Source organism: Motacilla alba, chromosome 20 (assembly GCF_015832195.1).
Source record: "Motacilla alba alba isolate MOTALB_02 chromosome 20, Motacilla_alba_V1.0_pri, whole genome shotgun sequence".
Lineage (NCBI taxonomy): Eukaryota > Metazoa > Chordata > Aves > Passeriformes > Motacillidae > Motacilla > Motacilla alba.
This window is the reverse complement of record NC_052035.1, coordinates 10,946,058-10,971,544: the sequence shown is the minus strand read 5'-3', so window position 1 is coordinate 10,971,544 and position 25,487 is coordinate 10,946,058. Positions and strand designations below refer to the sequence as shown.

Below are 25,487 nucleotides of genomic sequence, written 5' to 3'. Positions count from 1 at the left end.
GCTCAGATGCTCAGCTGGATTTTTAAGAACATAGGGATGCAGTTTTAGGGATGTTTCCCTTGCATTGTACAGGCAGCTGACACTTTGGAGCATGGACCACAGATGAGATGGTTTCATCTGAATTCCATGTAACAACCAAAGCAGAAATAGTTTGTTTTGAGGGAATTCTTTGTCCCACTGTGTCTGTTTTCCTCTGTAATTGCCAGAGATTATCAGTACTGGAATAAGGACTATTGTTTGCATTAACATGGCCTGAAAAAATTCCAGCTCACACATGGTACCCTTAAGTGGGATAAGACACCCCAGGCTTATGGCAGGTGATGGGTGGCATGAAGCCATCCTGTGGAGGGACTAAAGCACTCTAAAGCCACACCCTAGCTTGTCTCACAACAATTTTTTATGTACCTGTATCCTCAGACTGCAGTTATATTTTTGGACTGGTTCTGTCACTGATGAATTGCTGCCCAAAACTTACAGTCAGTTCACTTACATGTGCAAAAAGTTTCTTTTGGAATAATTCTGCTCAGGGAACTGATGCAACTCAGCAAAAGAACTGTCTTGCACATAGAAACCAGTCTGAGCTGGGGGTGGGGGGAAAAGAAGTAACATTGTGAGGGTGGATTTAATCAATACAGTTTTACTTCTGTGCATGAAGAAAGCTTAAAACTGCATTCAGCATCTCCAACTGGACTCTGCAAACCAATGAATCCCTCTGAAAAAAGAGCCTTAATTCCTCTGCCTGTTCCCCATTTGAGGAACAGGAATAATTCTCAGCTTGCAGAAGTTTAATGAGTATGAATTTGTCAATATTTATGCCTACAAAGAAAATAAAATATGCTGGCATTATTTATAGCATTTCAGTAAGCTCGTCAGAGCAGCATCATATATGATCAGGTCATGGGTTAACAGGGATTAATTATCTTGGCAGAATTATGCTTTGCAATTTTTCATTTCAGTCTGTTACTTTTGAGTATTTGATAATGTAGCTTACTAAATTCAGGGTCATTTTGCTTCTCGTATGAAATTCAGCACTTCCCTACATAAATGTTTTTTAAGCGGAAATGTAGCCAGAACTGGGGAGAGCTGAAGTGCTGAAATTCCCTCTTGCAGCTAATAGCCACAAAACTGCTACATTCGTCCAATTTTGTAACTGCAAGAATTGTGTTTCATCACATAAAGGTGGTTGGCAAGTTCCTCTTTCATACCTCGTGGCAATGTGAAGTTAATTCCATATTACAGGAGCCTGGGAGGTTGTCAAGGGGGTCTCTGCAGTGCCAATTCCTTTATAAAATTTCCCCTGCTCCTGGTCACCCAAAGGGCCTTTGACACTTGCACAGATCCTGCACATCCCTTAGTTGACAAAAAAGCATAGAAATTAAATGCTGTTTGATTAAGGCCCTGATCTGGGAAAATTAAATTTTGTCTTCAATTATTGCAGTGGCTTCTGGCTGCTGCTCCATCCTCTTGTCATACACAGTCACCAGAAAGGGCCCAAGGTACCCTTCCAAAGGTCTCCCTGTACAGCTGGGACAATTTAGGATTATCAAAAATCCTTCTTGGTTTATTCCCTCCTCTTTCAAGTTAATAAACAGGGCATTTAATTTCACACTCCATATATCAATCTGCTTTTTCTGGAGCTCTGCTCTGCCCAGACCCTTTCCTGTCACTGACATGGAGCAGTTCTCCTCCGGATGGCAGCGGCTGCTCTCTTTGGAGTCTCACCTGGGCGTACAGAGACTCTGCTAAGGCACATCTGATTAAGGCTGACAGGCTCAGGATGGGAAGGAAAACGTCCCTGCTCATCACAGCAGCTCTCACAGTGGCACTCTGCCAGCCTGGCGTCTCAATCATTTCATTTATCAGCAGTTTCTCCCTTTATCACGAAGTCATTTGTTCCTGTTCCTCGCTTGCCCGGTTTTATCTCGTGTCTGAAGCCCTCTGAGCAGGCAGGACAGTGAGCTGTACTCTCCAAAGCAGAGCAGGCTCCTTTTGAAAAGCATCTGCAAAACCTCTGAGTCCCCAGAGGTTGTGGTTCAGACCTCACTGTGCTGTTTCTCTGCTGGCTCTTTGGTTATAATGGAACCCAAAGCTAACTTTGCCCAAATGCCCTGCAGCCACTTCCAGTAGAGCAGTCAATATTTTCCTGGGGATCTCATCCCCAGATTGGAATTCTGTGTCTCATTCCCCAGATGCTGTAGCCCGGAGAGCAGTGAGTGCTGACAGCCATCAGGAAGCTCCATGGGAAGCCCTGTACCATTAAGACTGCTCTCTGAAAATAATTCTTCATTTTGGTGGCCTTTCTTTTGTATTTGTGACTTCTATTAAATCCATTAATACAATGTTTAATAAAAAATCCTTCTTTTCTATCTGTCTAATACAGCTAGATATAAACATCAGGATCAGTAGCTTGTAAAAAAAGCTGAGATGCCTTCTTCAGAAAAGTGTAGCACTTCATCCTCCATTAATCCTAGCCCTTGCTCAGTGAATTATTTGTACCATTGAAGTAATTGTAGCTGTGTAGCATTTGATAAGTTATTACAAACTTTATTACTGTATTTTGCTCTGGACCTAAGTGTTTTTTCAGTCAGATTCAGTCTGAACTGTAGCCCTTCTACACCAAGACATAGTACAAGTCAAGTATTGAATCAACTGCATGTCTTTATTTCCTGTGTATTACAACTTTAACATTATTAATGTATACAAAATCAGTAAGATCAAATATTGCTCGGGTTCAAATGCCATTGTTTCTTGTCATGGGTCAGAATTTCCAGCCAGAAAAAAAAAAAAATCCTTCACTCCCAGGATAAGCTTTGAGTTCATTTTCCCACAGCACTGGAGATCTTTTTCATCGCGCCTGTTTTCATGTAGCCCTTTTCCAAGGCAGAGAAACAAAGCCTTTGCAGGCAGAGCTGGTTTTGACAAAAGCCCCCTTTACTATTTCCAACTTCACAACCAAACTGAATTTCTTTTCCAGAAGTTGTCAATCACATTCTCCCTCAGCAGATCGACACAACATGACCCTGCCCAGGGTGGGTGAAACAGCTCTTAAGAGAAATACAATCGGGAGCATCTCACATTAATCTCTCCTCTCTGTTATTTGACTGTTTTCCACTAACCTTTCCTTCTGCCAAATTTAATTAAATCAGCTGCTTTTGTGGCTCTAACCTGGTCCTTCTCTGTTTGGACATTCCCTTCAATTCATAAGGCACATATGATATGCAGGCAGCCAAGCTATTAGCCAAGCTATTTTCTTAAAAAAGGAAAAGCTTAGCCAAGCTATTTTCTTAAAATAGTTCTCAGCAATGAATAAAGAATGACACCAAATGAGTTTATTTTATCCAGACCATAAGGAGTCAACACAGTACAGATGCCCCAGACTTGTGTTGTGCTCCTGACTGCCAATAATTTTAAAATCCAGGATTTTAGTGTTATTCATACCACGTGTATACATATAGGATTAGACAAAACGGTTTGAATATATTACATTGATTTTATTTTATTTTTAGTTGCTGCACTGATAGATTTTTAAAAAACCTGATGTTCCTCAGAATAAAAAGGTCTGGCTACATCAGTGGTGTCATGAGTGTGGAATTTCAAGCTTTCTGCAGAAATGAGACCAAGTATAAGTAATGAGCAATATTATGAATATTTATTCACCTACACTGATCCTCCTGATGATCTTTTTCAAGCTTCCAGCCTGACAGAGCTTAAAGAAGAAGGCAGTTTTACCTGAATAGTGAAAGGTTTTTCTTCCTCTTTCTAATCAAGCGTGATATAGCAGAAAACAAATCAGGCTGATAAAAACAGAAGTCAGATTTACAAGAAAAACAGCTGTAGCAGCTAAATGGCTTAAAGCAGAGAAAGTAGGAAAACAGCATGTGGGGCTAATGATGGGTGGTTTTCAGGTTTCAGAATACATTAAGGCATTCTCCCTGTTTATTAAATTGCTCTGGCAGCATTTGACAGCAAAGGTTTTGTGGATTATAAGAGTGCAATGGACATAACTAGGATATTTTTTTATCCTAAAGCCTGGCCTTTGGGTAATCACCAAGAAGTTGCACGCTACAGGAGGAATTTGCTTTCCACAAGTCCAAAGAAGGTTGTTTTTTTACCTAAAAAATAAATGTTTCTGAGATTGTTGTTTACTTTCCCTTCTCTGCCTTGAGATTCTGAGTTTTTTCTGTCTCAGCACTCACTGCTTTTGTCAGTAAGTGGCAGAAACAACCTGGAAGCAGCATCAATTTACTGCTGGCATATTTACCAAAGGGCACCTCTCTGCAGCACCAGGTGCTGTGTGACCACCCAGACTTTGAACTGTTGCTCGAATCTCCCTGCTCAAGAAAAGCCAAATGTAATTTCATGGTTTTACAGAAATTGCCTCAGCCAAAAGTTAGAAGGCATATTATTCCTGAGGTCTCCTTTTAAGTGCTCTTTGTGAGGTGACCTGAAATCTCTGGGGCATAAAGGCTGGAAAGTGTTGGTGGGAGTTGGGTTGGGGCTGGTTCCTGTTCCTGGGAGATGCAGATGGACACCAGCTCTGTCCTGGGCAGAGGGAAGGGGCTGGAGATGGGAGCTCTGCAGCCTCCCTCATCCCAGTGGCCAAGCGCTTCAGCCAACAAATGGATTTCTCTTCTCACAGTAGCACTGTTAGATAAGAAAGAGTTTTAATTTCATTTTGAAGTGTTATTTTCAATTTCTTTGATGCACAGAAAAATTAAATGACCTGTTAAAGGTCACTTGGGGAGGGTTTGAGAAAATGCTAAAGAAATCCAGATCTTCCAAGCTGCAGCCTGCAGCCTTAATCACAACCCTCCTCTGTTTTGGCACAGTGGCTGCAGTCAGAATCTAAATACATTATCCAAGATATTCATCACATCAATTTTTTTTACTGAAATTTATCAATAGCTCATGCCAGCTCACTGCCATCCCTCTGCATGACTGTCAGAAGCAGGTAATTCAGTTTTCTTATTTCTCCCCTGCCTCCTTGTGGACTTTCATCTGATCTGGAGTTTAGATCACTGAAAAGGGAGATGCCCATTCCTAGTGGAGCTGTGATTCTGATGTTGATATAAGTGAGATAACCATGAGAAGCTCATTGACTGACAGTTTTTCTAAACGGGAAAGCTGATGCTATCCAAGGACAGAGGAACTGTAACAAAGGGGCTTCTGACAATAATTTTGATCATAGTTCTGATAATAGTTTTGAAGTCAGCTCATAGCCCCTGAGTCACTTCATTCAAGTTTTGAGAAATGCCTGTGCTCAGATATCAGATAAGAAATGTTGAGGCCTCTGTTTCCCACCCTCTGCAAGTCAAAATGTTCAAGTACAGAACAAGTATGGGGTTAATAACAAACCCTGCTGTGCTGTTAACCTTGGACACGGCACAGTTCTGAACATGCTGCTGCCACCAGTGCTGGGGTCAGAGCCTGGCAAAGCCTCTGCAAGGTGTGCTTGGGTCACTTTACTGTTTTGGTGGATGTATTTTCCTGTATGCCCCTTTCTTTGGGCAGAAGTTGCTGCATTGAAATTCCACATTTTTCACTGCAGCTTCAGTGTTTTTTCAAAACCTTGATAGCCCAGGCTCAGTGTCTAATTCCTTAGGGGTAAAACTCCAAAAAAAGAAAGAAGTATCTATCTCAGATGAATGTGGTGGCAGCATATTGCACTCAAAGCACCTCTGTTCCAGTTTAATACAGCCCTTCCTATGCACAGTATTGCTGGCACCAGGCATTGTTAAGAGAATCATTAAAATGATCCATCAGGATCCCCAGTCTGTCTTACCATTTCCAGTTATTTGTCTGCTGTGGGTTGGTTTTGTTTCTTTTTTCTTTTTTTTTTCTCCTGGTTTAGTCTCAGGGCTGTTCAATGCTTGGAGTTTCTATTTCTGAGCTTCCCTGTGTATCCCTGACAACTGGCAGATCATTCTCAGAGCTGAGCTGAGCTCCTGGAGAAGCTCAGCAGCGTCCTGGCACTCACCATGAGATGAGGTGCATGAGCAATTCTGTTTGGTTCACAGACCTTCTGTCTGGGAGGCTCCGGGGAGATGTGGCCAGGATGCTGGAAGGCTTTTTGGGATGCCTGCTGGGGTCTGCTCTGTACCCAGTGCAGGAACAGTTTCCACTTCACCACTTCCCCTGCCTGGATGACACGAGAAAAGGCAGCCGTGGGCAGCAGCCACTGAACTGTTTGGTCTCATGCTACTGAAAGGCCAAACAGAGTAGACTCCTGAAAGGCTTTCTGGCATTCTTTGATGTTGTAACCTCTGTGTGACAAAAAGATCATATTCAGTTTCTTTCAGTTAACTTTTAAAGCACTTCCTCCTGCTTTCATAGCAAAGCTCAGCTTGCTAGTGCTGGGTGTTGTACCCACCACCAGAGGCTGTTTTGCTTTCAGAAGCTGCCACACAAAAGAGGAGAGAGCTGCTAAAAGCTGGAGCAGGTCCCATTTACACTTATGTGGGAGATTCAACACCCACCCTGGGAGAAGCTGGAAAAGTTAATGGTGTGTCTGGTGGTTCCAAATGGGTTGCAAGGTGTAAATTGTAACACATAATTTTCTATCATAAAGTGCAGTAGCTTAAGAGAGAATGAGTTGTATGAGGTGTGAGATCTCCCAGGTTATGGGTCGTAGGTGCTAAGAGGGAAAGTGTTAAGAAGTAGTTTAATTGCTGGTTGTTAATCAGGCTGCCAGGAGAAAGCCATTAAAGGTGGATGTCAGTGTAGCTCCAGTGCCAAGTGAAAATCCGAGCTGGGCTATGGGCCTTCATTTCTATCAGACAAAATGGTTTTTGAAGGGGAGTGGAACAGCTCCTCCAGACTGGAGGTGTGGGTGAAACTGCTGTGGGTGGTGGGACTGAGGCTCTTCTTGGCACAGAGTTTCTGGTGTTTGGGTGGTGGCAGGTTTGGTCAGAGGGTCACAGGAACATGCAGGGTCTGGCCAGCACATCACAGGCCAGGTGTCACATCAACACCTCTGCTGGGAAGAAAGGCAGCCTGGCGAGCCCAGGGCTGTTCCCAGCAGAGTAAACTCTGCCTTGCTGGGCAGAGCCAGACCAGCACCAGCCCTGCCTGGGGCTCTGCCAGCACAGGCAGCTCATAAAATCAAATACACCAGAGGTCTGTGAAAGGAGAACACTTTGCCATGCTGGCTGAAAAGCCAGTGTAGCCCCAGCCAAATGGAGGAAACAGCCCTGGCTGTTTGCTTCACTGTCTGGTTGTGCAGCACTGAGCAAGTGCCCCGGTTTGTACTGAAAATAGCATTCCCTCCCTTGCTTTATGCCTGTCTTAGCAGGAACATGGACACCTCAGGTAGGAGCTGGTCCTGTACAGCGAGGCAGTGATGGAGCAAAGCTGCATCATCTCAGCTCAGGCAGAGCCTGTGCATTGGGATTTCCAGGCCCAGGGCTTGGTGTCTGCTGAGGACTCTGCAGCCACAGTGTGATGCTGTGTTAGATGTGAGAAATGAAAAAGTGAAAGTTTATCAAAAACTCTGCTCAACTCTGGCACAGGGGTGAGGCTCCCTCAGCATCACCATCGCTGGGGGAGCTGCAGGTGTGCTGGGTTCCCTGGGTGTCCTGTGAAAGCTGCCTTCTTCCCAGAGCTCCCAGAAGAGGGCTTTCTGCTGGAAATCTGTTTTTATTTAACCGAGGCTAAGTAGGGAGTATTAAGGGATAGATGCTTTAAAAGCTTTTCCTGTGAGCTTTGTGTAAAGGGTGGCTATTGAGGTCTTTTTTGGAAAAGTACTTTTGCTGAGTCAAGTGATGTTTGGGGGGAGTTTGTTTATTTGTTTTTAAAGTGCCTTTCCTGGTTCTGGTGCAGTATTTATTAGTGATGTGTTTGCCATCTCTGATACCCAAAAACATGAACATCAAGTCTTCAGTAGCATGCAAAAAAATTATTTAGAAAGCAAATCTCAAGAATATCTTGTATTCATCTCATTGGTGTTGCAAAATTAAGGGGACATGAAAAAAAACATAGATATAAAGGAGATGTGAGGATAACCACAGGAAGAAATATAATTTAGATTTCCTATCTCCTTCACCAATGGATTCCTGCTAATACATCCTACATCCTGGTAACCTTATTTGCTTTACCAGACGTGATGCTAAAATTAGCTAGTCATACATTTCTCAGGAAGTAGTAATTAATTGGACAATATTTGTACAGGGCTTTGAAAATGTAGTTCCTAATTTTGCAAACCCTTTGTCCATAATGCAGATTAATTTAATCACATAATTACTGCATTTCTGGACTTTGGTATACGCAGTTCCCCAGCTCATGTGTGATGTATAATAATTGCCTGTGTAAACTGGCAAGAGCCACATTTCTCAAATACCGTGCGTGCACATTTGAAAATTGGGATCACAGGTAGCACTTCCTTACTAGGGCTTCATTTTAAAATACTTTGTTCTTTTCTACTCTGTCTCTGCATACGATTTACTCTTGTTTATACCCGTCTCAGCAAGACTCTGCTCAGCTCAGGCAGGGATTTGAGCCGGTGCTTTCTGTGCCAGGCTCTGTCTCGATGGGGAGAGCCACTTGCAAAGGCTGTAATTTTGTTTGGGGCACCTGGTCTTTTGTGTGTGCCAATGGAATGGGCTGGTTCGGTGATAACGATCAGTGTTAAGCCTTTTCACATGAACAGTCGGTGCTATTTGGACTGAAAGGTTTTTTTTCTTTTCTTTTTCTTTTTAGAAAGTTGTTTGTACACAGAGAATGCTAAGAGATCTGCCTTCTGCTTTAGCTCAATTTGTCATAATTTCTACCTAGACCAAGAGGATTTGGCCCTAATTTAATATATTCTTTTGAACGTTTTTGCTCCCCAGACCCTGTATTAGATTCCTCCAGCATCTCACTCCTTTATTGGTAAAGGACCCTACTAATTTCCAGCCTAAATTTATTCATGGCCAGTTTATACCCATTTGTTCTTGTGTCAACATTGTCCTTTAGTTGAAATTGCTTCCTTGCCTTCCTAGTGTTTATCCTCCTGATGTTATTTATAGACAGCAATCATATCTGCTATCAGCCTTCATTTTGCTAGACTAAACAAGCCAGGCTCTTCCAGGCACTCCTCCTGTGATGGGCTCTTCAGTGCCAGCACCTGGTTGGATCTGAGGGCTCGGTAGTGAGCAGGAGGGCCTGGCTTGTGCTCAGCATCCCCATGAGCCCTGGCTGCTTGGCACAGGGATCAGGATTGCCAGATGTGCCCTGCCCAGAGCTGCACACAGGGTGTTTGCCTCCTTGCTTGGCAGCAGGGAGCTGGTGGGACATGGGGACAGCCCTGCTTCCTCGTGTCCAGTTGAACAACTTGCAGGAAAGTTTTATTTTATTGGTGCCTTGCTGCATTTTCCTGTATTTTGTGGTATTAGATCACATTTTTCTATTATGCAGTTGCCCTTCTTCCAAGCTGCCATTCCTCCTGTACAAGGCACCTTTTTAACCAAGCCCTTGACTAATTTCCCATTAACCAACTTAACAAATTCCTTCAACTAATTCCCATCTTCTGCTGATGTATTTCTTTGGGGCACTGTGTCAGATGACTGACAGATGAGCAGACAGATTAGATCTGCCACAGTTCCTTTAATTATTCCTTCCTTCATAATTTTTCCTTAAAAAGTCCTTCTTAGTTTTTAGGTCAGATTAAAAGCTCTGCACTTATCAAGATGAGTTTTTTTCCTTGTCTGGAGTAGAAACAGCACATTTGCTTTGCTGTAGCATGAAGATCTGTTTGATTTATTAAAACCACTTGCCACAGGACCTCCCACAGGCTTCAGTGGGGCTGGATTTTTTTATCTAGACCCCCTTGGGCCACAGGCTCATGTCCTGAGCTCCCCAGCATCACCATCAGAGCAAACACACAGTAAATGTTAGGACTATTTTGGTTTACCTCTATGCTGTAGTTTCTGCCCTGTGCTATTTAAAATGTCATTTTTGCAAAGAAAGAGAATAGGAGAATTATTCTGTATGATCAAAATGCCATCGAGAAAATGTCTCTCATGCTTGGGGGCATGAGGCTGCCTTTTTTTCTTAATAGTTGTAACAATAATAATACTATTAGGACAACAAACTGAGATGCCCCTGGAGATGATGTGACAAATTGGAAGGACATGCTGAAATTGAAATTGATTGAATAGTTCAATAAAATCAGCTTAATGCACAAAAGCAAAAAGATTAGCTAGAGAAAAACAAAAAATCAGTAATTTGTTATCTGCTGGGGCCAATCTCACTGGAGATTGAATTAGTTATAAACTAAAACTAGGCACTTGAAAGGAGCACCCTTATATTCACACAGTGCTGGAGCCTTTGGGATGGAGCTGGATGTGGATGGCAACCTGAAGGTTTGGCAGATCAGATCTCAGACTGTTTCCATTTGGTGGACTTGACAATGTTTGGTTTATGGCTGGACTTGATTTTAAAGGTCTTTTCTAACCTGTATATTTCTGTGATTTTGTATCTCTGAGTTCTGTACAAGTTCCCACACTGTTCCCACTGTCAAAATCCACTTTTGCTCTAAACACAATAGTTTTGTGTTCAGTTGATGGAAATCAGTGCAACTTTGGGGATGTCTCTGGGGTTCCCCCAGCAGCTCACTTGTGATGTGTACCCAATGGCTGTCCTGAGATCCAGCACCTCTCCAGCATGTGCATTCCCACCATGGTCCTGCCTGATCACTCCATCCCTTTGGAATCTGCTGTAATTCCCACATTTCCTGAGCAGGCTTGGACTGCCTGCACTTGCTGCACAAGTGCTGTGTTCCTTTGCCATCCTTCCCTTCTTTCCATCCCTCTACACCAGCTCCTTGTGGTTGGTGCATTTGCACGTTCTAATAAATTCTGGCCATTTTCCTTCTCTTTTTTTTGTGTTGTGTGATCTGATCAACATCTTCCTTTTAAACTTCTTTCCTTTAGTGCTCTGAATTCGTGTGGTTTTTTTTTTAATTAACACTACAGAGCTCAGTGAACAGTGCTTTGTTAAAAAAACAACTTTGTTGTAAACCTGGGGTCTGTGAGCGCACACACACAGATGTGTTTGTCTCATTTATGTGAAATCTGATTGCTGCTGCTTTTCTAAGTATCCTCCCCACTTCTATGATTTAAACCTTCTGTTATTTAAACCAAAGTATTTGGCCTGCTAGAAAATACTTCCATCAGCTTCCCAGATAGTCTATAACAGAGAATAAGGAAGTAAAAGCTAGATATGAAATAGAAATTATATTCACTAATAAGGACATTTCAGCCTTGTGCAGTGCTTTACAAATGGAGTAGTGAACAGAACCTTCTTGCATGAGCCAAAACAAGGGCTAACAATAGTTTCTCCCTCATTTTTTATTATACAAGATAGGAAGAGATAATGAAAGTGCATTTCCATAATATATTCCAGTTCCAAGGTGCTGATGGATCCCTAAGTGTGATGTCTTGTCAATTTAGCAGGTCAATTAAAAGCCCTGGAATCAAGAGAAAGCTAAAATGCGGATCTCTTATTCTGGCAACTCAGAAGAATTAAAGAACTGAGCCAGTTACAGCACTTCAAGGATGTTTATATGGGAATAAAGAGACTTAATTGACCTAATTCTTGCCCTTTGAAACTTCAGAGGACATTTGACATTTTACACACGCTTGTAGCATTGGCACCTTGAAGGAGCAGGTACCCTGGGTACCTGAGCTGTGTTCTGGGGGTAGTTGATCTTTCCTTGCACCAAAGTCCCTCCACTTGACTTCACAAAAAAGCTTTTCCTGCATAAAATTCTGCCTCCACTTGGTTTACACCCCTTTGGGGCTCTCTGATGTGCCTCCTGCAGCTTAAGGAATGGGGTTGAGTTGAGCTTTTGGCTGGATTCTTCTCTGGTTCTTGTGCCTCCCTTTGCCCACTTTCATGAGAGGAGCTTTGCTTTCCTATCTGCCTGTGAAGTGCTCTGTGAGCACGACAGTAATCAATAGTAAATTCTGCAGGTCTAAATGAAAGTTTATTGTCAAAGCCAGTTGTAAAGATCAGGAGACTTCTCTTGATGCAGGCAGATATTCCTAAGTAAAGAGATCGCAGGAAGATATGTACACATGCAACATCAGATGGCCTCTCCTATTTTATTCAGGTTTATTTTCCAGTTGCATTGACTTACAGCATCCTTTAGAACTTTGCTGTGTGATTTTTATGGCTGGCTCTGTGAGGTTTTTTCCTTTGAGAGCTGTGTTGTAGGGGGTGCTCAGGAATTTAAATTACTTCTGCTGAAGTGCTGTTCATTGCACTGAATTATTTTTTTCTTCCATACTGGACTTAAATTCTCCTTATTTACAAAGATTGTGTTAAGGATTGAAACACGAAGAGCATTTGAATGCTTTTTGGGCAACAAACTGTGTGAGCAGAACGAGCTGGAGGGCTGCCAGGCAATGTTGATGTCAATTTTGGGGGTATTATGTTCTTAGCAATGTTTTTAGTGAGAACACATGAACAGAACTTTTACTGGTTTTCAGAAGACAGAAGCTAATGTTGCAGAAAATGCTTAAAAGTTAATAAAAATGTCAGCTTCAACCAGGGAATTTTGCCCATAAGACTTTTATTTTCCCACGAGACAGGTAATGTCCAGGAATCTGTGCAAAAATCACTTCAAAAACAATGCAGAAAATTAATTGATTTTTTCACTATCATTTTTAATCCAATTAACTTCTTAGTCTGCCTAAAGATCACACTTGTACATGGAAAATAAACCAAGGCGTTTCACAGGGTGCATTTTTTTGTCTCTAATCTTTTCCTTTTCTTCTTTTTTTTTTTTTTCTCCAGAAAGTTCAGCAGTACATAGTCATTGTTCAAGCAACAGACATGGAAGGAAATCTGAACTATGGTCTCTCAAACACGGCCACAGCAATCATTACAGTGACAGATGTGAATGACAACCCCCCTGAATTCACTACCAGCACTGTGAGTATCCACGCAGCAGAGCAGCAGGGTGATGCATGCACATGCTGCTTTTAACTCACGGGTGTTGATATCTGCTCTCCCTCCGAGCTGGTTGGGCAGACAGGAGGAACTCCGATGGGTAACTGTGGAATAAAGACTTTCAGGGGAGAAAAAGGAAAAAGGAAAAGACTGATTCATGAACCAGCAAACCTGTTTGGTGACTGATTTGGCCAAGGCACTGAAGGAGCTGAAATAACGTGGCAAACAGCCCATGTCTGATTGCACCAAAGAGGATGCAGTTGTTTCATAGCAATTGGCTCTAGACATATCTGAGTTATTAATACTTCTGAGTGAAATCCTGAGCGCTGAGAGATATTTGGGGTTTATGGCTTGGGTATGATTTCAAGAGGGCTGTAAGTGCTCTAAATGGTAACAGGTAGCTGGTAAAATTTGTATTTCACTGATAGCTCTAACAGATGTATTTGTGTGTGCTGGCAGTAAATGTGTAGACATTCTTCAGTACATCTGGTTTTAATCAGGTAAAGATTTTTCTTATGTTTTATTAGCACAGCCTTCTTCTGTTCTGCTTTCATATGTTCCAAGGTATTCCTGGAGGACAAGGGGAAAAAAACAGAGATTGCAAATGACAAATTTTTAGAGCTGGCTAAGGTAAAAAATGAAGATTTGGAAGGTGAAATGTGGTGGTCTGGTTCATTCCAGCCTTCATAATCCATAGATGTAGAACATCTGAAATGTGCATGGTAAATTTAGAAATCACAGAGCAGTGCAGAGGTCTATATGCTAATAAATGAGAAATGCTTGTGTATCCCCTGTCTGTATTCATATGAGGGTCAACAAGGAGCAGTAAGTGATGTATCTTAAATAGACATCAAATCTTTTCAAATACAGAAGGTCTAACTTCTTTGCGCTCAAGTCACTGAACATCCTTGGAGGAGTGTTTTTATTATTTATATAATTCTGAATTTTCATTCCATCCTAAAGGGTTTCTAAATATTTATTAGCGTGGGACCAAAGTTTCCCTTTAGTTATACTCTTACAAACTGCAAATATGTCACAGAACTCAAGGAAGTCATGCAGAGGCCAGTTTATGCCCCTGTGGACCCAAACTGGATTCATGTCCGTTCTGGAGTCTGGGTCCTTCCTTCCCATCTCCACTGGGAGCTGGGCTTGGGGTTGTGCCATGCTCAGCTCCCAAACAGCATTTTCTCACAAAGTGACTTGGACATTGGTTCTAAGAAGAAAAAAGGCACTGAATTCCTCCTGAGTCTCAGCAAAATGGGCACCTAGCATGTTTTCAGGTCTGGGCATCGATCCCCAGGCTGTGCTGCTGCTCCAGTGGATGTAACAGCACACGTGTGCCCTGTGCCCATCATGGATGCTCCAGTCTTTCTGCTATAAAGTTGTGGTTGAGGATCTCCTTAGGTGTGGTACAGTTACGAAGAGCCATAAAAATACAGCACAGGTCTTGGGCTGTGTGGTCCTTTCTCCTGCCAGGACAGAATTATTCTCTCTGGAAGGAGGTTTGTGTCTGTGGGGCTGCAGGGCCTTGCACCACAGCACTGCCACAGCTCCCTGGTGTGTGGGGGGACTTTGTTCTGCCAGGTAAATGCTTCTCTGCCCTCCATTTGAGTGAAAAAGGAATGACATCTAGTGGCCGTGTCACCTCAGCACAAGCTATTCACATGACCCAGGTCGTGGGGTCCTTGTCTCCAGATGCAAGATGGGAGATGAGGTTTTGGGGAGCAGGGTGAGCTGGGTCAGGGTTACTTGCATGGGAGCACATTGGTGCCTTCTGCAGGGCAGCATCTCCTCCAGATGCGGTGTTTTTTAATGGCATTCCAAAGCACTTCTCAAAGCTGATGGAAGGTGGGATAATGGAAATTTTCTTTCAGGTGAATTCTGAGTATTTAATGTCTCGGTGTGTATTAAACCTGGAAGGAATAAAAGCCATCAAGAGAATTACCCACAGAATTGTGTTAAATGGATTAGAAAATGCTACTCTTCCTCTAAGCAGAGTTGATATGTACCATTATTTCTCTAATTTCAATCACCAAAGAAAGAGTTTTGCAAGGGCCAAAGGGCTTTACACAGTGGCACGTGGGACTTCTTTATAAAGAGTTGAAAACCAAGGGTGTTTTACAATAATACTTTGTGATTCTATGGAAACAAATATCTTTGATATACTCCCGGGTATAGCTAGGCTGAATTTCATGTGAGTATGAAAGTATAATATGTTTTTTCTCTTACTGGCAGAGGGAACAGCATCAGGCTGATGAGTTTCTTTAAGCCTGAGCTGAATCTCCTCGCTGTCCTCAAATAGTCTGATCTGCATTTTAACACCTCTTAAAAAAATAGCAAAAATCACTTTCCAGGAAATCTATAGCTCCTCAGAGAGTGAGAAAGCCCATGGTCTCTTTTAAGTCTGTGGACTGTTTGGAGAGATATTGTATATTTTTATTTTAAATAGTTGTATTGAGATGCTGCTGTAAAAACAAAAATAGACTGAATAACTGAAACTGTGGCTTGCTCTTGGCAAGCAGCCAGATGAGAGGAACTCAGGAGCTGTATTCATCCCAGACAGATACAGAGGCCCACCCTATAGAGCTCTTAAATTACCTGTCATTCAGCCAGGGTGGTTTCAGACTTAATCGTTTCTGGATGGGAATGTAGCTCAGGAGGACACTGCACCACGCTGGTGTCACAGCTCATGTATTCAGCAGCAGGAATTAATGTTGCTGTGTTAAATTTAACAACAGGGTGGGAGAGAGGAAAGCATCCACTGTGATGGTCGAGAGAGTCGGGGCACGTCTGCAGGCAAGCACAGTGCAGAGGGGAAGGGCTGCGTGCATGGACCGTGGGCAAGTTCAGACACAGGCACAGCAAAGCCAGAATGGCACATCCAGCACAGGTGTGTTGGTGAATGGACATCCAAAATACCAGATGGGCTGGCATCAAAGTGTACTGCTGGATGAGAAGTAGTCAAAGAGCAATAAAATTACAGAGAAGTTCCTTAAAGGTACAAAATGAAGATTTTGTAAAGTAAAACTCCAGAATTCCTGGGTGCTTCCATGAAAACTGATGTCAGTGGGTTTCACATCCTTTGGTCCACCACCTGAAAGGCAGGGGAAGGAGGAGCCCCACCTTCTCAAACAAAGGGTTCTGAAATTATATGGGAGGAAGGAAATCAGAGTCTCTGGATGCAACAATTTGGAACTCAAGTCTGCTGTTAACTCTAAGGCCAGTCTCCATCAGTGTGGCCTGTCCTGACAGTTGTGAGAATTGCATGCATCATGCTGCAGGGCACTGGGCACAGCGAGGACCAGGAGCCTCCTCTGGTCCTGTCCAGCTCTTTTTTGTGATGGTGAATGTTTTTGTGATCTGCAGTGCTAGCTGTGCCTGTGCTGAGAAGCATCAGAGAGCAGCCAGCAGTGGGGATGTGTCTCCTGAGAGACACCACAAGAGTGGAGCATGCCCTGAAATGCTGTAGATGTCACAGGCAGCTGTTTGGGGCATTTTTAATGGTTTAGTGCAGGATTGTGACCCAGGGAATGCTCTTCTGGCTATCTAAGGGACTTCAGCCTGTCCACAGCATTGTGTTGTTCGTGTGACATTGCTGCTTGCAAAAATAAATGAAGGGGGGCCAAAGAGGAGAGGTAGCACTGACTCCTCAAAGGGCCCAACCATCCCATGTCCACAGGCTCTGGGTCAGATGCCATACAAAAAGGTATTTTAATACCCCATGCCCAAGTTTTCTGTGACTTATTCATTTCTGTGGATTTTTTGGTGGCTTTTGCACCTGCCAAGTCACCAGCTGTTGTAAAATATTGACATTTTAACTGGACTGTGTTACAAAGGCTTTGTAGGAATTTTTACTGGAAAACTGGCTCTCTTACTGTTGTAAGATGAAGGTATCACTGTGCCCTCCATTATCCATAGTCCTTGTTACTTATAACAGTGTCATGTCCTCTGACGTGTCTTAATTATGGGGAAATTCCTCCGTCTCCCTTCAAACATTTATCTCCTGTGTGCAAGTGAGTTGTGGGTTTTCCATACTAATATGGATCCGTAGCCTCTGGTCAGATGCTCACCTCAGATACAGGGGATGCAGTGAAATTAGAGTTGGTATTTCAGAGATTAAAAGTCAGCAGAGATAGAACAATGCTGGGTAGTCTCAGGTGGGCTTTATGTAAGATTGAAGCATCTTTCTTGCACACAGGAGGAACACCTTTAATTCCAGTGAAGCCTTTACCTCCTCCCAGGCAGGATGCCCTTTCCAGTCTGACCCATGATACTGTTAATAGCCATTCAAGGATTTCCACTTTATCTAAGAAAATGCATAATCAGAGGGGAGGAGAAGTGAAAGAAATCCATGCCTACACTTGACTCATACAAAGTCTATTTTTATCATATTCAATCAGGAACAATCAGGCACAGAGAGGAGACGCAGATGAATTTGCATGATCAGACTTCTGTGTCTGAAATGTTAATTAAAAGTTATTTTAAATTTGCCTACTGTGCAGAACTTGTTTTTATAGTAGCCCATGTAAGGAAAATATTATTTCACTGGGCTAAAGTGCTCATGATTACTTGAGTTTGTGAATTCTTGGGAAAACCTGCCTGGCAATCAACCCCTCAAAAAAAAAATTTGGAGGGAAAGAAAGGGAAAAAAGAAACTGGGCTATTCAAGTTCTTTAAGCTCCTGAGCCTTAGGAGGTCTTATTTTAAGCTACTTTAAAATTTGCCCTTTGTCACTGCTTTGAGAATCTCCTCTTCCAAAGCTGAATCCAGTGGAGTCTGTTTTAAAGAGGCAGCTCTAGGACAGCATCCCCTTCCCTGCCTCGCTGGCTAATCCTGACACTGAGTTAGGAGCAGCTCCAAAGGTTTAGGACTGGACTATTGGGGATGGATGGGTGCTTCTCAGCTCACAGGGCAGTGCTGGCCTTTGCTGGCCTGGCAAAGGCTGCCTGGCCAAAGAGTGGCTGAACTCAAAGCAGAGTTGCTGGTGAGGAGTAGCCTGAGTTCAGAGAGGCTGTGTTGGGGCAGCAGGGATGTGTTTCTGGGTAAGGCTAAGCTGGTTACAGCATGGACTTGGCTGATCAGTGAAGGAGCAAATCCTTGTTGCAAGCACATTGGGAAAGGCAGTTCTTGCCAGGTTCTACCTGGCCAGTTTAATTAATGTTGTCAGAGCAGGCTCCCCCCTGGCTGCTGCAGCGAGGCTGAGTTAACCTGGCTCGTGCTGGGCTGGATCAGGCAGTGCTGGAATCTGCAGGGAAGAGCTCAGTGCTTCCTGCACAAAAGAGCCCAAGTTAAAAGGGCTTCTTGGGTTTGGCACCACACTGCCAAAAATGTCTGACCTTTCTCTGTGCAGGTGTTCTGGTTCCTCGAGTGCTGTGGGAGATGTTAATGAGCCCATTCTGAGAAGTGCTTTGGAATTTGAGAGTGGAGATGCTCTCGGAGCATCGCTGCCCTGCTGGCATTGCCTTTACCAGAAATAGTTCTTCCTTCTCCCATTCTGATGTTTCCTTCCCATCTTCTCTCCCCTGTGATTTACTAGTGTACATTTGTACTTCATTCCATGAAGCACAACAAGCCAAGATCCTCCAACCCCTTCTGCTTTACAGCTTCCCTTCCCTGGGTATCTTGCTAACCCTGCTGTGCTCCACGCTCTGCTCAGTTTTCATTCTTCTGACCCAATTTGGATATAGTAATCCAGTTTCAGTGCCTTGAACAAGGGCATTAGTATTTCCTTTTTCACAGCCATGGTGTAGCTCTCACTTAGCCTCCTGCTCTGTGAACTTGTCAAAATTGTGGAAACAAAGCAAACAAGCATAACCTAAAACTGTATTCTCTGTTCTGAATGTGTTTGTTCTCACATTCATTGTTTGTTTGAGGAGAGAAAATAGCTGTGCATCAACCTATGCCAGAGCAGCACTGCACAGAAATAGATTATGTGAACTGTAAAAATGTGACTTTTTTGCAAGTGGGGTGAATGCTTTGCCTGGGCTCCAGCCCCCTCAGTCAGATCCTGCTGAGCTCCATTTTCAATGGTGAGTTTCAAAATAGCAAAGCAGCAGAGAAAACCTCAGCTCTTCCTCCAGGCTGAAAGATTGTGACTTCCAAGTGACTGGGATGCAAAGATGCAAATAGGTCTGCTTTGGAGAAATGATATTTAATGGTCGTAGGAAACCAAAATCAGCATCCACGTCAGGCTGCCTTGGGCTTTCCTAAACACATTTGTAGGCAGATGTACCCAGAAGCATTTGGAACATGGGAGTGTTCTGAGAAATCCCTTTTACATGCATGCTCATGTTTTACAAATTCATCTTACGCTGTGGAGGGAGAGCCCAGCAGGAGTGGGATGTCACTGGGATTTCCTACAGACAGAAAATTGGACCAGGATGCCTTTGAGGGCTTCCTAAAAAGAAATCTTAACAGGTTGATCCAAGAAAAACTAGTGAAAGTGGGAAGCTTGCTATCTCCCAGGACCTTGGCACGTGTCCATCTGCCTCCTCCCTGTTCCTAGACCCTGGAAAAGATTAAGGGCTTAAATCTTGAGCACTGTGTACATGACTTCACATGACTTGCCAGTGTACAGACTAAAGCTGCATGTGTAGCTGTCCATTCAGGTCTCACTGTCCCTGTCACTACACCTGTGCCATTCAGAAAGTCTGCAGTGATATTTGGATGTAGATTAGCCCGGATCACACGGCGGTTTTAAATCATCAAAACTACACCTGTGGCATAATTTAGAGGCAGTTGTCACACAAGAATTCAAGTAGATGGCACGGGTCAGAGCTGGCAAGGGGAAGGAGCAGTGCTGTGGTGAGGGCATGTACAGGACTGTGCTGTTTTACAGCTGAAGACAGACCCTGAGTTCTGTACAGTCCTGCAGACAGGCTTTATTGTTAAAAATCAATTATGCTTTCATGGAAATTCCCAGATGACTGTGTTCACTTGCAATTTCCAGTCAGCAGGAGGCTCAGCCAAACTACCCAGCAAAGCCTGGGCTGTTACAGAGCTGTCAGCCTCTAACTGAAATAAATTATTATATCCAAGTCAATCAGATATGCCCAGTAGCATTTGGGTATGTGAGCATCCACCTAATTCTGTGTGCATTTCCATTAAATATACAGTCAGTGAAGTCTTAAAAACCACAAATCAGTCTAGTTTTCCTAAATAAGATTCCAGTGCTTATAAATTGAAATAGGCTTTCTGCCTCTCATTGCATGTCCTGGTGACAACCTTTGCCGTGAAGAGTGAATTTAGATTTAGAATGTTAGGTTGGGAGGTAGCAGTAACAAACAGAGCACAAGGAGAAGCTCTATTCACTCTTCCCATCCTGTTACAGCCTCGTGCTGAACTCACCACAGTAATTCCAGGGCTTTGCAGCTGTAGACACACAGGTTAACCACAATTAGGAAATTATTTACATCTTGATGTGCCTTTGGAGTCCAGCTGGCCTTTGGAGATGGATCCCTACCTCAGTGAAAGCCTGTCCACTGGAGCTGGGGGTGTGAGATGCCCACACAGTTTCATTCTGTGAGAGATCAGGGTGATCCCCAGCTCCAGGAGCAGATTCCTGGGAGCACTGGGGCTCTCCCAGGCACAGCATCTCTGAGTGCCTGGAGGTCCTTTCAGTGCCGTGCTAGGGAACACACGAAACACTTCCTTCTCTCTTGTGGATGCTCAACTTTTGTTCTTTATTTTATCACCTCTTTCATCTAAAATGAAAGCTATTTCTCACTTTATGAGAAAACAAGAATTCCTCATGTCTTAATGAAAAAAGCATCAGCCTCTTCCGTGATGTCTGTTAAGCCTTTACACCAGTGTAGCACATGACAGAGAGGATGAGATACCTTTGAGACTGCCAAACAGCCAGAGATGCAGAGATGTACATGTATAAATACCAAATATAGATGTGCATATTGCTGGATCCAAAGCATAGATAGATGCTGATGCCAGGGAAACAGTCATCAATCACATCCAAGTCTCTACTCACAGATAAATTGTGGTTTATATGAATTATTCCATTACATTGTGTGGGTATATATGCATTGATTTAAAAAAAAAAAAGTCATCTCCTTGATGGAAGTCTCTTCCTAATAGACCCCATTAATCAAAACCTAAATTTACAGTGCCTTTTGTTTTGTGTATTTCCTTTCAGTACATTCATTTTCAAATTATCACTAAATTAATCATGTACAGAGCTTTAAACTGGCTGCCACGTGGTAAAGCAGTTCTGGTTCCTCTCCATTACACTGAGCATTAGTTATTAAGGCACAGTTCAAGGCTCTGTTTAGCCTGGTTCTGCCCTGAACCTAATTGGAATCAGCTAGATTCTTCCTTCTAAATGGGTCAGTCACACAGAAAAAGCATCAAACATAATCTCGAGATTGTGAAATAAAGCAGAGAAAAAGAAAAAAGAAGATCATTTTGTTTCTCCTCATTGATACCTGCCTGGTGGTTAAAAGAAGGATTAAAATGAGGTCATTAAACTTTCCTTGGAGACAAAACCCAGACCTCAGTGTTAATGTGATTAATCAAATATAAAAGTGAAGCTCTTCTGAATGAATAACTCATTTTTATAGAATATCTAATTACTGAAATGTCGTCTGCTGCAGAAAAAAAAAAGGGGGGGAGAGAAATTAATTGCAATAACAATTCAAGAAGATAAAGTTTTTCTGAATTAGGTCTACACAAGAAGCTAAATTGAGTTGATTAAGTAATTTTGGTTTCAGGAACACCCTTGATGGAAGTTAGTGGTAATGAATTTTTCAGACCTCAGAGTTTAAAATTGCCAAAGACCAGTGATTAAAAAAAAAAAAAAAAGCAGGAACGATAGTTCCATTACAAATTTCAATTTTCTGTCATGAAAAAAAAAATAGGGGGGTGGATATTAAGAAATACTCTATTGGTCTCTCCTAGATTGGACACATGTAGCACTTGGTGTAAAATCAAGAATAACACAACCTCCTCTCCGTGCTGGAGAGTGTAATCTCAGTCAGCTGGAGCTGCAGCACCTCACGGGAGGCAGAGGCAGGAGGAGCAGCACAGATTCCATGAGCTTCCTGCATGGGTTCCACCTGGAGCCCTCCTGCCTGTGCAGGGCTTCAGCAGCTGTCACTCAGGGGGTGAGTGGCACGTAGTGGCACATCCATCCTCAGCACCACGGAGATGTGTAGCAGTGCATGGACGTGACACATCCATTGATTTGACATTTGGCTTTCTAGCCTGCTGGTTTGTGCAGCTGGGTTAATATTATAATTAATATTATAATTTAATTAATAGTAGATTTTTAGATTTTAATTAATATTAAATACCATATAATATTATCAAAGCACAGACAACCCCTGGCCCACGACAGCGCCCATCAGCCGTGGCTTACTGTCCCCATTTGTCATGAGCCCTCTCATTTGAGCTTCTGGCAGAGCTGTCTCCTGGTTCAGTGTCTCATTTAGCAGGGATTTCTCTCCTCCCACTCCTCCCCTGTTCAGTCTGTGCAGGATCTAGAGGGAGAAGCCCCAGACCACTTCCCCACCCCGTGCTTTCCATGGAATTGCCAGTGAGAAGGAGCTTCCAGGCAGGTGTGAGCTACCTGTGTGCAGGGAGGTGTGACAGGACCACATGTCACTGACAGAATCTCTGGAGTCAGAGGAAATGCAGAGGGAAATGCCCTTGTTCCTCTGTGCTGTGCTGCCATGGAAATTGCCCTGGGCTGCGCCACCAGATCCGTGTGTGGGGATCAGATGCTGTTCCCATCATCTCTGCTGTGTCAGTCAGGCTACAATTTCAAGGAGAAATCAGACATTGATGCTCCTATATCACATATCTACCCACGTTTCTTGTCTGACATTTTTCCACCTGTAGCATTTCCCTCAAATTTGAATGGTTTCTTGTAGATTTTGTGCCTTTTTCTGCTTTTGGTTATGTACAAAATATCCTAATTTTCCTCCTCAACCCATAACTGGCCTTGGAGAGCCTCATTCAGGCTGAATGTAGACCCCCAGCACCATCATGGTTAGGCTGGATATCCACACAGCCCTGGCATGTCCATGTCTGCCTGATGTCCCAGGCCAACACCCATTTGTGCTGGATTACTTCATTATCTCTAAAGTCCTTCAGCATCTCAGGCTCTGGTGTGAGGCTGAGAAATTTAAATACATTCTGTGACTCCATTATTGGAAGGCAGTGAAATAAATCCCCTCCTGGGGTTGGCTAACTTCCTTGGGTCGGCAGGTTTTTAATTCTTCAATATTCTTCTGCTTTAAAAACAGTTGCTTCCGAGGGCTGTCATTTTAAGAGGATATATATCTGGAACTTCATTAAGTACATTTCACTTATGAAATCTTCAGTGACATGCTGTGGGGAAAGAAAAAGGGAGATTTAGCAAAGGATTTGGGAGTGCTGTGAGTTTTCTCTTATCAAATCTTTCTAACTGTCCAGGATGTCTTAAAGCTTCCCAGTTGAAGAAGAAAGGGTCACAACGCAGCGAGCAGCCAGTTAAAATCAGAGAGTGGGTGAAAGGTTTACAGAGTTTTTTTGAGCATGGCAGAGTTTTTCAGCGTAGTGCAATGACAGGTTTTAATTGCTAAAAAAGGATAAATAATAGTCTTTTCTTTCCTGATTTTACAACCCATCTTTTCTTTGACCCAATATTCTGTGTTTCTCACTGAATTCCTCTGCTCCGTTCCACAGGAAATGTTGTAAACAAAAATTTCAGCAAGAAGCCTCTTTTTCATGGCAGGGCTCATTAATTTCACAGTATTTAATGTAGTTTTTTCTGTGCTCCGAGTTACTGTAAACAAGCAGGCATTTCTCTAGAATGCCAGATTCACACCTAGGTGAAGGTGGCAGAGAGTTGGGCTAGGTGACCTGTCCAGGTCCTTTCCAACATGAACCATTCTGTAATTCTGAGATTTTAGGCACTGCCATTATATTTTAAGCATCAGTTAGGACGTGAAGAAATGGCCATTGTGTTACCAGTGCAGAACACTGTGCCTTCAAACCAGAGAATAAACCACATTTTCAGAATAAAACACCTCCTTCACTGGCTTTCTCCTACAAGACTGCTCCAACCAGTCAGGAACCCTTTTTTTGGCAAGACCAGAGGGTCTTCCAGTGCCTGATGATGGAGTTCCAACCTGCTCATTAAAAAAACCCAAAACCCCCCTGTGTGCTAGTTCTGAGACTAATCTGGGAATAACAGAGATTCCAATTGCAGTGCAGAGGAAGTTTGAGCAGGAGTCAGTGTGCAGATGGGCTGAGCTGTGCTGAACAGGAAACTTGCTAAAAATCTCAATACCAGGATTATAGCATGTGTAAAAATCAGTTTCAGTACTCTCTTCCTTTCCCACATACCCATCTTGAGATCCCAGAGGCACATGAGCAGCTTTCATATGCCTTAAAATCTGGAAAAATTAAATTAAAAACTCATTACGGGGAATGGGCAGTTAATAAGAAAATCCTAAACCAGATTTATCAGCTTAAGGCCCTTCTTTATGAAACTTTATTACAGGTACCTGAATTGAAACATCCCCTTCTAGACACATTTCACCAAGAGATACAGAGCCAGACCTGTGGAGTACATTTTGCTCACTTAGAAGCTGAGCTCTCTCACTCAATTTTTGCTGCTCTGGTTTACATGTAAATCAGGAAAATCTTGTTTTCAGAGTGTTGTTCAAAGCAGCGTGGTTTTTTGCTGCTTTGCAGTTTGCAGGAGAAGGAAATGTGAGGCCTGACATGCCAACAAATGACTTGATTGCATCCTCTTTTTAGGGAGTTGGTTATTTTAGAGAGTAAAAGTACATTGGAAAGCCCCCCTGTGCCATGGTGGGGGATGCAGGGGGCTCTGCTTTGGCAATTCCAGGTCAGGGTATCACGTTTCTTGCCTGACATTTTTCCACCTGTAGCATTTCCCTCAAATTTGAATGGTTTCTTGTAGATTTTGTACCTCTCTCTGCTTTTGATTATATAGAGAATATCCTAATTCTCCTCCTCAGCCGAGACCTGGCCTTGGAGAGCCTCATTAAGCCAGGGTGGTTCAATTTGAGCTGGTGGAGCTTCCCAGCTGGGAAGCAGAACAAGCTTCTTCTGGCCTGTTTCACCCCAGCCTATACAAACCCGTTTGGGCTCCCAGTGGAGCTCGGAGCCTGGGGAGAGCCGTGCTGGGATCAGCTCATCCCAGTTCCCTGCCAGCCTTCCTGGGGCTTTTCCACCCTGGCAGCTCAGGCAGGATCACAGGGCTCTGTGGCAATGCACTGGGGAGATCGATAGGCTAATCCAGGCTGACCTAATGGATTTATCAAGTAACACATGAATTAATGATTTTCTCAGCATTCTGCCCCAGCACAGGGCATGGCTCCAGCCCGTTCTGCAGCTGCCTCAGGAGACAGACAAGTCACTTCAGCCTTTGGTTCTGCACTGAAGGGAAGCATAGGGCTGTCAAGCACTGTAGAGCCATGGTGTATCTGTTCAAAACTGTTCTGTTATATAAATGTATGTATATAAAGGTTTTTTTCCAAGAATGAGGCTTTGTAGGCAGTTCCAGCTGTTTTTAAATCTATGTCTCTATTTTA

General features: G+C 43.2%; 1 protein-coding gene across 2 annotated transcripts in view; it reads left to right on the top strand.

Annotated features, from left to right (window-relative positions):
• CDH4 (cadherin 4) overlaps positions 1-25,487 on the top strand; it is a 419,557-nt gene that overhangs the window by 360,166 nt on the left and 33,904 nt on the right. For both annotated transcript variants that reach the window (XM_038159241.1, XM_038159242.1), the window contains one exon: positions 12,775-12,912. In XM_038159241.1, coding sequence (XP_038015169.1) covers positions 12,775-12,912 — 138 coding nt within the window. The remainder of the gene's footprint in view (positions 1-12,774; positions 12,913-25,487) is intronic.